The following is an 11,062-nucleotide window of genomic DNA, read 5'->3' as shown; positions in this document are numbered from 1 at the left end:
TCTGCAAATTCTTATTCCAATATAAAGGCATAAATGATTGTTTGATGGGATTAACCCCATTTTTCCTCTCGCTAACAAAACAGGTCTAATTTTAAAATAGTATCATAGATCATAGACCCATTCTCTGGCCATTTTCCCTGAGATTCCACCTAATACCAGGGCCAGGCAGTGTTACAGAGAAAATAATTTTCTTCTTTTCCATTGGCTTATAGCTAAACATTGACCAGTTCTGCAAGAATACATGCCAAGGGACTACAGTCAGCTGTGCTATGAACATTCACCATTTGAAAGGTTGTTCTCAGGATGACTGGAGCAAAAGGATCCCACGGAGGTGTCTTGGGTGGAAATTCCTCTCTCCCAGGCACAGGGCATGTTCTTCTGGGATGGACTCCTGTGAAACCACTACAGGTCACGGGGGCAACGACTGGCAGTCAGGGAGCAGTGTCTTCTGTCTCCTGAATCGGAAGGTCTTCATTAAATCAGGTTTAAAAGATTTCCTTCAGTCATCCAACAGCCTCCCTCTATTAGCCAATGCTAACAAACAAGGCCCATCTAGTCAAAACTATGGTTTTTCCAGTAGTCGTGTATGAATATGAGAGTTGGACAATCGAGAAAGCTGAGCGCCGAAGAATTGATGCTTTAGAACTATGGTGTTGAAGAAAACTCTAGAGTCCCTTGGACTGCAAGGAGATCCAACCAGTCAATCCTAAAGGAGATCAGTCCTGAATGTTCATTGGAAGGACTGATGCTGAAGCTGAAACTCCAATACTTTGGCCACCTGATGTGAAGAACAGACTCATTGGAAAAGACCCTAATGAGGGCAAGATTGAAGGCAAGAGGAGAAGAGGACGACAGAGGATGAGATGGTTGGATGGCATCACCGACTCGATGGACATGAGTTTGAGCTAGTTCTGGGAGTTGGTGATGGACAGGGAAGCCTGGCGTGCTGCAATCCATGGGGTCGCAAACTCAGACACAACTGAACGACTGAACTGAACTGAACAGACTTAAACCAACCTAAACAAAGAAATCCAAGGCTCTGGAACTTTAACCCAGGGTTCAGGACTCTAACTTGAACTTTAAAAAAAAATTGGGGGGTACAGTTACACTGTTGTCTTAGTCTCAGGTGTACATCAAAGTGATTCAGTTATTGTTGTTCAGTCGCTAAGTCATGTCTGACTCTTTGCGACCCCATGAACTGCAGCACACCAGATTGAGTTATACATATACGTATATCCAGCCTTCTTCAGAGTCTTTTCCCGTTTGGGTTATTTCAGAATATTGAGTAGTGTTCCCTGTGCTATACAGTAAGTCCTTGCTGTTTGTCTGTTTTCTTATGTACTGCTGTGTGTGTGTTAATGCCCAGCTCCTAAGTATATTCCATACGTGGGTGATACCATATGATATGTCTTTCTCTGACTTGCTTCATTTAGAATGATGATCTCTAGGCTTAACCATGTTGCTGCAAATGGCATTATTTCATTCGTTTTTATGGCTGAGGAGTGTTCCACTGTGTGTATGCACCACATCGTTATCCATTCAGCTGTCAGTGGGCATTTAGATTGCTCTCATGCTTGACTATTGACAATAGTGCCGCAATGAACACTGAGATGCACGTATCTTTTTGAATTATGGCTTTCTCTGGATATATGTCCAGGAGTGGGATTGCTGGGTCATATGGTAGTTCTGTTTTTAGTTTTTTACGGAAACTCCATACTATTCTCCATAGTGACTGCAACAATTTACATTCCTCCCAATGGTGTGGGAGGGTTCACTTTTCTCCACAGCCTTTCTAGTATTTATTATTTTTAGACTTTTTGATGATGGCCGTTCTGAACACTGTGAGGTGATAGCTCATTGTAGTTTGGATGTGCATTTCTTTGATAATTAGTGATAGTGAGAATTTTTTCACTGCTTTTTGGTCATCTGTATGTCTTCTTTAGAGAAATGTCTGTTTATATCTTCTGCCCATTTTTTTTTTTTCAGTAATTCATAGTGTATTTAAAAAATGAAAAGCTCTCTATCAAAATACACTTTTCACTGGGAAAAATAAATAAAACAGACAAATGGATCTACACAAAGTAAAAATTAACTTTGGTAGACTTCACTGTGGAGGACAGTCCATAACAAGCTTATCTGCCCTTACTCCCCCAGAGCCGATCATCTTCCGAGTTAAGATTTTAAAAATATGTTTTAATTGAGATCATTATGTTGACATTTGTTTCTCATTCCACATCATCTTCAGCCAAGCTCTGAGCACTTACAATTCTCTGACTAATTGTTGGGAGCTTAGTCAGAAGCATCTGGAACACTGGTGGTGGAAGAGTTTGTTGCAACACTTGCAGTAACTGCTGTGGCTGTCCACACACAGCAATTGCATTTGTCAGATGGTCCACACCCTTCTCATATTCACCTTGAGCTAGTAATTCTTCACCAAGCTGTATTTCTTCTAGGAAGAATTTCTGAACGGCTTCAGCATCTTTAAGGTCAGGTAACTTGGAAAGCCCAGCTCTCTCCTTGGCAAGCTTTTGTTTCTTTCTTCGTTCTCGCAGCCTGTTCTTGAAGTTGGGGTCACTCCGTCTCTTGCGGTCGAAGTAAATGCAGTAACCGATAAAAAGGGCCCCGCACACGCCGGCGGCGATGGCGCTGTTCCGGCCCACCATCTTCTCTCCACCTAGGCGCCGGGTCGGTTGCGGCGGGGCCTGCAAAGAAGCCGTTGACCGGGGAACCTCGGATCCGAGTGCGCTGCTCAGTCCCGACGCCCGCCACGAGGGACCCCATTTTTTTTTATTATTGTTTTTTTTCTTTTCACATTGAGCTGCTTGAGCTGTTTGTATATTTTGGCAGGTTAATCCCTTGTCAGTCAATTCATTTGCAAATATTTTCTTCTATTCTGTGTGTTGTCTTTTCATTTTGTTTACGGTTTCCTTTGCTATGCAAAAGCTTTTAAGTTTAATTAGTCCCATTTGCTTACTTTTGTTTTTATTTTCAGTACTCTAGGAGGGGGGTCAAAAAAAGATAGTGCTGCAGTTTATGTCTAACCAGAACTTTTGAGGACTTTTTATATTTCTCCCCAGGGTGGGGCTCTAACCCACGATTCTGATGAGTTCTTAGACAGTTCAGGCACAGGCATGTTTCAGCAAGGTTACTGACCAGAAAGACATCTGACCCCAAAGCAGCCCAAGGAGCCCGAGTCCGGAGGTGGGAGGCAGGACACTGACACCCGCTCCTGCAGACAAGTGCGGTCAAGGTGGCCACTCAACGTCAGGGCTGAGGGCCCACACACCCGGGGCTGCAGGGCCATGGCAGGGGTCACAACACCCGGCTCCCTTCGTGGTCACCAAAACTGGTTGCCAAGCAAGGGCCGGCTGCCAGACATGCACAGGAGCCAATACGGTAGCCCTAGGAAGCACTTCTTCTGAGGAAAGAAAGTGCTTCATTGTGAGGTCGACCAGCAAGGAGACAGGAGGCACGGCTCAAGTCTGTTTACTAGCTCCAGGGATCAGGGCAAAATTTAAGGGGTTCAGGTAGTTTCCAACTTGGAAGCTGATTTGCTAATCAGTGCGTGTAAGCCCCTGGAGCTGGGAGTCAGGTTTTCCTCACTGCAGGGCTCCTCGCTTTGTGAAGGGCTCTGATGGTAGTGTTTGCATGCTCAGTTCCACAGACTGAAGACACTCAGTTGGGGCCATCCTGGAGATGCGGGTTTCCCTCTTACACATGTATGTGCAGTGCTGCCACCTAAGGAGGCAAATGAATTCCAGCTAGTCAGTGTTTCATTTCCTGCACAGTGAGCCCCCTGGAGCATGAGGTCATGTTTTCAAGGACCCGCAAGGCAGAGGCATCTCGTCATGGCAGACATCAGTACATGGTAGACATCAATACTAGCTGCGCTCTTGTCCCTGGCAGGTGGATCTGCTGTCCTGAACCAGTGCTGCTAAGGGGGGTGGGGGGGGGAGGATGGGGCAAGCAGACAGCAGAACAGCACGTTGCTATAGGGGGCCCAAGAATTAAGGTAGCCAGTAAGATGCCCAACTGGTATAGTCAAGTACTGGGCATAATTTGAATATTTACTGGAGATGGTTCAAGTGTGGCTAAAACCAGAAGTTGTCTGGCAGATGAAAGGCACAGGGTCAGCCCCAAGTGTGTCCAGTCTGAGCGTGGGGTCCATGGGCACGTGCTCACTATGCTGAGCGCACCACACCTTCAACGTGGCGGAACTTACCCATGAAGACAGAGACACCAGGCAGGGTGTGGACAGGCCTGTTGTCCATGCCCGGGCTTCGGCCATGAGAGGGCGGACAGCAGACAAACAGCAGGTGAGGAGTGTGCAGTTAATGGGAATCGCTAATCACCAACACCACCATGGCCACTGTGATCTCTCTACATTCTTCTATATGCACAGAAGGTAGAGCATCTGTACCTTCTGTGCAAAGATGTTAAGAGGAGTGACCCTGGGGTCAGACTCCAGGGTCTCCCATCACGACTCTACTTTTCACCAAATGTGTACCTAGACAAGTCATTTTGTGATTCAGTTTATTCATCAGTGAAGTGGGAATTATGATACCCACTCCCATTGTATTTTGTGACTAAATGAAATAGCATGTGAAAAAATAAAACAGTGCCTTGCATCTACTGACTGTTCCTTTACTGTTACCTTTTATTGCTAATACTTCTCATTTCTTAATTTCATATGCCAACCTGAAAATAACAATTCAAGTCAGGATTATGCTATGGAAAATAAACCACTAATGCATTTATTTGGAAAGTTCTGATTTTATTAATGAAGAATGTTTTACCTAAATTACATAAATATAAAAATTAATTCAAAATTAAGAAAGTCAGCAAAAAGGTAAGGAAGACATTACTGGTTACAAGCTGCAAGGCTGGTACTTACTAGTGTAGCATTTCACAAATCACAAACTACTGCTCACCAACATCCACTGACACACACTTTGCTGCAGCTGGTTCCTTGGGCTGACAGACCATTACTCACAGACATGAAGGAAATCAGCATCACTGGCAGGAACTGATGGAGTTAGAGGCAAAGAATTTTTTTTTTCAAACCAGTTTGTTCAACTAATTCACCTTGAGTCAGTTTTTACACAGTTTGCGTGCATGCTAAGTGGCTTTAATCGTGTCCTGCTCTTTGTGACCCCATGGACTGTAGCCTGCCAGGCTCCTCTGTCCATGGGATTTCCCAGACAAGAATACTGGAGTGGGTTGCCATTGCTTTCCTCCAGGGGATCTTCCCAACCCAGGGATGGAATTGGCAGGCGGGTTCTTTACCACTAGCGCCACCTGGGAAGCGCTTTTACATGGTTTACATCTCTTTTAGAAGCTGACAGCAGGGGGCAGCAAAAAACTTCCTAATGAGTTTACTTAATTAAATATCTCATCCTAAATTCTGCATTGGGCTTCGCTTGTGGCTCAGCTGGTCAAGAATCCGCCTGCAGTGCAGGAGACCTGAGTTTGATCCCTGGGTAGGGAAGATCCCCTGCAGAAGGGAAAGGCTACCCACTCCAGTATTCTGGCCTGGAGAATTCCATGGACTCTGTAGAGTCCATTATTTATCTCTTCTACAAAAAATGTCTTATCACTTTGCTTGTGATAGAAGTGAACTATTTCTTTTGGATTCTATTTAGATGTCTTTAACCCACTAACCGTGGGAACAAATAATTGTTAGAAATGCATTCATGTGTCACTCAAAACAGTTCCACAGGTTTTCAGACTGCACACGGCTCCACTGACGTTTCCTCCAAAAGAGCCCCTTCCAAATGTATTCAAAGTGCACGCTGCTCCACTGACATTGACTCCAAAATAGCCCCTTCTAAACATATTCTTAACAACAGTAATCCAATTACGCATCAAAGGATTAATTCAAGTGAGCCTACCATAACTTCTGTGTTCAAGTTCACTTAACCATTTCATAATTTGGGGGCCGTCCAGTTCAGGCTTCTGCCTTTTCTCCTTAGGGGGAGGGGAGAATTAATTTAGTTAGTAACTACAGGATTATTACCTAGTTTCTCTTGTCATCTCCCAGGCTGCTAAAGCCCATGACCAATGTTAGTCATTAAAGTTGTACCCTTCTAGAGTAAGTTTCTGATGAGAATGCACCATTTTTTAAAGTTAGCCGGGTTGTTTTGTTATCCTTTGAGGGGTTTTTTTAGGGGGAAAGTGTAAATGTAGATTGAAGTTTCTTTTTTTCTATTAATTTATTTATTTTAGTTGGAAACTAATTACTTTACAATATTGTAGTGGGTTCTGCCATACATCGATATGAATCAGCCATGGGTTTACATGTGTTCCCCATCCTGAACCCCCATCCCACCTCCCTCCCCACATTGAAGTTTCTTAATCTCTGTTCCAAAGATCTTGGTCCCTCTGACGTGCATTTGCAAATGCACCATATGCCTAAAACCTTTGAGCTCCTTTCCCCCATGAGAATTGGAGATCCTGAAGAGGAAACCTTCTTGGAAGGGAATTTTGTATAAGGAAGACATGTTAATAAAGAGTTGCCTGAACTGGGGCAGTTTAGAACCCGGCTCCCACTGAGTCCGTCCGGGGGTCTCTGAACCCAACGCTGGGCAGGCCTGGTGGGCGGTGGGCCACCTCCCAGGGCCCCGGAGCAGGTGACAGAAGTTGTGGAGAGCAGAGATCCAGGACCTGGGCCCAGCACAGACAGTGGCCCAGAGACGCACAGGGCTGGGAAATGGGTGACGGGTCTGGAGGTGCAGGGTGGTGGCTCCAGGCGGAGTTAAAGGCAGGCACCCCAGGAAAGCAGGGCAGTGGGGACCAGGGACCAGACCCAGGGGTTGTGCCTGGGGAGCAGGTCTGCCCTTCAGGACTCGAGTCATTAAAACAGGGACTCAGACGGGGCTGAGTGAGGACCACGTCCATGACCAACTCCCGCAGGCTCCAGGAGGGGACAAATGGCCAGACCAGCCTGTGGGTCACCAAACTGCAGGCCTGGAGCTTCTTAGCTTTGGTCCAAGTAGAGCCATCTGGACCTGGGCCCTGGACCAGTGAGATGTACAGAGTCGGACAAAGGGGCCCAGCTCCAGGGAGGACTGAAGGATGCACAGTTGAATGCATTACCTCATCACATCCAGTCACTTCACCCCATCCTTGTCAAGTATAACCTTGTCAAGTACCCGCTATAATCACAACCAGGACTGAAAAATCTCGTTTTCCTTCTTTACTTGTCCACAGTTCCACCAAAACCCCAGCAAAGCAGAGAAAAGCTGATGGAACTAAAGCTTATCTACAATAACTGAAGTTACATACGATTTAGATACAACTTCAGTTATGTGCAAATTATTTGTCAACAATTTGAATTATTACCTCACATCAGATGGTCCCTATTTCTCATGCACAGCTCACAACAGGACAAAGACACGATCCCTCACCTCCCTGACCCCCTCCCCCTCCCCTCTCAACTTTTCAGAGTTGGCGAAAACTTCATGAAGAATTTTAGTTCAACTAAATTGAACTAAACCAGCCCTCTGGTATTATTCAAATGAGGCCTTACATTTTCACTTTATACTTGAAAAATATTTCATCATGGCAACCATTTTTAAACCATGTAAACACAAAGAAACTAAGAAAGCTAGGAAATTTATTACCTAGGAACAGAAAAAGAATCAATTGGTCCTAGAGAACAGAACCCAGGTCCTGAATTCCTGGCCATGCACTGTCATGACTCACCTTGAATATCTTCAGCTTTGGAATTCAGACTTCACCTATCTTTAAACAAAATGGTACCCTAATGATTTCTGCAGTATTGATCTATATTTTTAAAACATAGCTATTCCTGGTTATTCTCTCTTTTATTTTGCATTCAGTTAATACTGTTAAATAAGTCAATGAACATAAACCAAAAAGCGTTTAAAGACAGGGAAGGAAGATACTGTCTATCAACTACAAACAGAGCAAGTTATTCCCAGTTTCTGAACAGTATTCCAAACCATCCTCACATTCGAGTTACATTGTAAGCTAAATGTGTGCAAACTCATAAGGAAAAAAGCCAGTTTTAGACACCCACTTAACTGCAGTGAAAGTAGAATCCAGCAATAGTCCAGAAATAGTCACTCTTCTAGGGCAATGACTCATACCTGCCCATAATCATAAGATCCCTGTTAGGTCATTATTAGCCTAATAAAGTTTCGATTAATATACATAATTTAAAGTAATTAAATTCCTTTTTTTGACAGTCCAACCCCAGCACCCGCAGTACCTCCAATTAGTTTATATTAGCGAAACTTTGATCATCATCAAAGCCGAAACAAGGGATTAGCTCTGGCAAACCTATGCAGTGCCATTGGCTGCTCAGTCACTCAGTTGTGTCCGATTTTGCGACCTCATGGATTGTAGCCCGCCAGACTCCTCTCTGCATGGGGTTTTCCAGGCGAGAATACTGGAGTAGATTGCCATTCCCTTCTCCAGGGGATCTTCTTGACCTAGGGGTCCAACCCGTGTCTCTTACATCTCCTGCATTGGCAGGTGGAATCTTTACCACTAGCGCCACCTGGGAAGCCCAACACGATTGGTAGAAATTCCCACCTTCTCCAAGGAAAGCAGACATGGAAACAAGCTCGCTTTTCACTCGAAGGGGTTCAGGTTGCAATGTGTCCCCTTTATTGGCCACTTTAGTTGAGAAAAACGTGGCCGGCAGGGAGTGAGGCTGCAGTGCTTGTAAAGTCACGATCCACACAGCTTAGCCCAGGGTTGCTGCTTCTGTTGAAGACGGTTGTCAACATCGACAGCAGGCTGTACCCTCAGAGGAGCTGCGTGACAACTGACCACTCAGGTGTCGCTGCACTGTGACATGTGAGTGGGCACAGACACCATGGGGCTGATGCTAGGGCACACAGGGAGTTAAAGAAGCATCCTCTGGATTTTGTGCAGTACCCACCCAGAAGTCTGCCGGCATCTCTGCTTGGGTACCTGACAGGTGCCTCTCGGTGATGTAGCCACAAGGGGATCCCGCGTCTCGGCTCCTCCAAGCCCTCCCTTCCTCGCTCTTCTCCAGGCCAGCAAACCACAGCCGTCCTGCCAGCTTTTCCAGGACAAAACCTCGACCTGTCTCCCTCCCACCTCACATCTCCCAGTCCACCTGGCGAGTGCAGTGCACGCCGCCTTCCACACCCGGAACCCGACCGCCTTGTGCCTGCTCCCCGAGAGAGGCTCTGTTCAGCCGCCACCCTCTCCTCCCACCCTGGGCATCTGCACCACCTTCCTCATCTGCTCACTCTTTCCACCCAGCCATCACAGGCAACACTGCACCTGGCTTGGTTCTTTTTCATGGGCTTATGATCACAGCACAGTGCAAAGCTGTCTGGTGCCTGCTGCTTGCTCTCAGAGTAAAACAGCCCTGTACGCAGGGAAAAGGCCCCGTCTCTCCAACACCACCCGTGATTCTCAGCCCTGCCCTCATCCACTGCAGCCGCAGCGGCATCTTTGTTGGACTCTGCATGCCCAGGGCCCCCACACCTGTTGTTCCTTCTGCTTGCGATGTTCATCCCCAGGCGCACGCAGGCCTGGACCCTCCATCTCTCTCCTCGAATGTTGCATCAAAGCCAGCCTTCTATGACTGACTTGGGGAAAAGAACAGGCCTGCCCACTCTACTCATTTTGTTTTGCTTAGTTGAAGTAGAGTTAATTTACATTGTTAATTTCAGGTGTTCGGTAAAGTGATTCAGTTATATATATACATTCAGCTGTGTATATAGAGAGATTCTTTTTCAGATTCTTTTCTCTTACAGGTTATTACAAAATATTAAGTGCTATATAGCAGGTCCTTGTTGGTTATCTGTTTTATACATAAAATAGATATAAAATAGTCTGTGTATGTTATATATATAAACTGAGAGTGTTACTTGCTTATTCATGTCTGACTCTTTGCCACCCCATGGACTATACAGTCCACAGAATTCCCCAGGCCAGAATACTGGAGTGGGTGGCCTTTCCCTTCTCAAGGGGATCTTTCGAACCCAGGAATTGAACCCAGGTCTTCTGCACTGAGGGCGGGTTCTTTACCCTCTGAGCCATCAGGCAAGCCCGTATATAAAGTAGTCTGTATATGTTAATCCCAAACTCCTAATTTTTCCTTCCTCTCCTTTCCCCTTTGGGAACCTTGTTTCCTGAGAGTCTATTTCTGTTTTGTAAATAAGGTCATTTGTATCATTTTTTAGATTCCATTTTGGTTTTCTCCATAGAACTTACTGATACACTCGACACTTGTTTTGTTTATTTTATTGTTTGTCTCCTTTAGTAAAATATAAACCCCTGGAGTGTTAGGACCTCCAGCTGATTCTCACTGTTATGTCCCTGGACCTAGAATGGTGCCTGTAGGTAACAGGTGCTCAGTGAGCATGTGCTGAGTAAATGAATGAATGGACCTCTCCCAGGTGTGTGTTTATACCTGGAGGAGGTGACCATATGGGTAAGGATGCACGGATATGAATGGTCATAGCAGCATAGTTTCCAAAACCTGAAAAGGACCTAAACAGTCATCCAAGATAGTGGACCTGTCTATGAGAGAGTGACTTCTTCTCCTTCAGTTAAGTGCCAGGAGCGGGACTCTCGCTAACGTCGGTGTCCTATCTGTTGTGTTTTGTGGCACTGCCATGCTGTTTCAGGTTCCAAAGAACATGGGGAAGGAGGGCCCAGGGGCCGTGATCCTGCGGCAACGTCCTGTGTCCAGGTGGGCAGGGGAGACACGGGTGTAAATTACCTTACTCTTTACTCACTGAAAAGTGTGGACTTTGTATCCCCTCCACTCTCTCAATTATGTATTGGTACTTTCTACAGCGGTGTTTCTGACGGATGGCACGTGTGTCCCACAGGCACATCCAGAAAATGCCTCGAGTCTGGGTGTTAAACGGTGAGAATTAAATACATTGGTGCTTATCCGTTTGCCCTCATGAGATACGAGTTTTTCTGGCTTGTTTTAGTTATATTTTAGAGCTTTTGAAAATCTTATTTTAAATTCATGGTGTTCCTCAAAATACTACATGTATTTGCTCTTATGCCAAAGATCTTTTATGGTGTCATCCACACAGTT

The 11,062-nt window shown here is 45.5% G+C and overlaps 1 protein-coding gene across 1 annotated transcript; it reads right to left on the bottom strand.

Moving 5' to 3' along the window:
• Nucleotides 1–2,172: 2,172 nt before the first annotated feature.
• On the bottom strand, nucleotides 2,173–2,764 carry LOC145507331 (mitochondrial import receptor subunit TOM20 homolog). The gene has a single exon (XM_081493702.1). It carries the CDS (start codon nucleotides 2,661–2,663, stop codon nucleotides 2,226–2,228), a length of 438 nt encoding a protein of 145 aa, XP_081349828.1. The 5' UTR covers nucleotides 2,664–2,764; the 3' UTR covers nucleotides 2,173–2,225.
• Between the last annotated feature and the right edge of the window lie 8,298 nt (nucleotides 2,765–11,062).

The sequence above is a fragment of the Giraffa tippelskirchi genome, chromosome 1 (assembly GCF_054371585.1).
Source record: "Giraffa tippelskirchi isolate mGirTip1 chromosome 1, T2T-mGirTip1v1.2.pri, whole genome shotgun sequence".
Taxonomy (NCBI): domain Eukaryota; kingdom Metazoa; phylum Chordata; class Mammalia; order Artiodactyla; family Giraffidae; genus Giraffa; species Giraffa tippelskirchi.
The sequence above is the reverse complement of the archived record's forward strand: the minus strand, read 5'-3'. Positions and strand labels throughout refer to the sequence as shown.

What these genes read in the sequence shown, in the direction of transcription:
- LOC145507331 (XM_081493702.1), bottom strand. Translation starts at nt 2,663, where the DNA reads ATGGTGGGCCGGAACAGCGCCATCGCCGCCGGCGTGTGCGGGGCCCTT.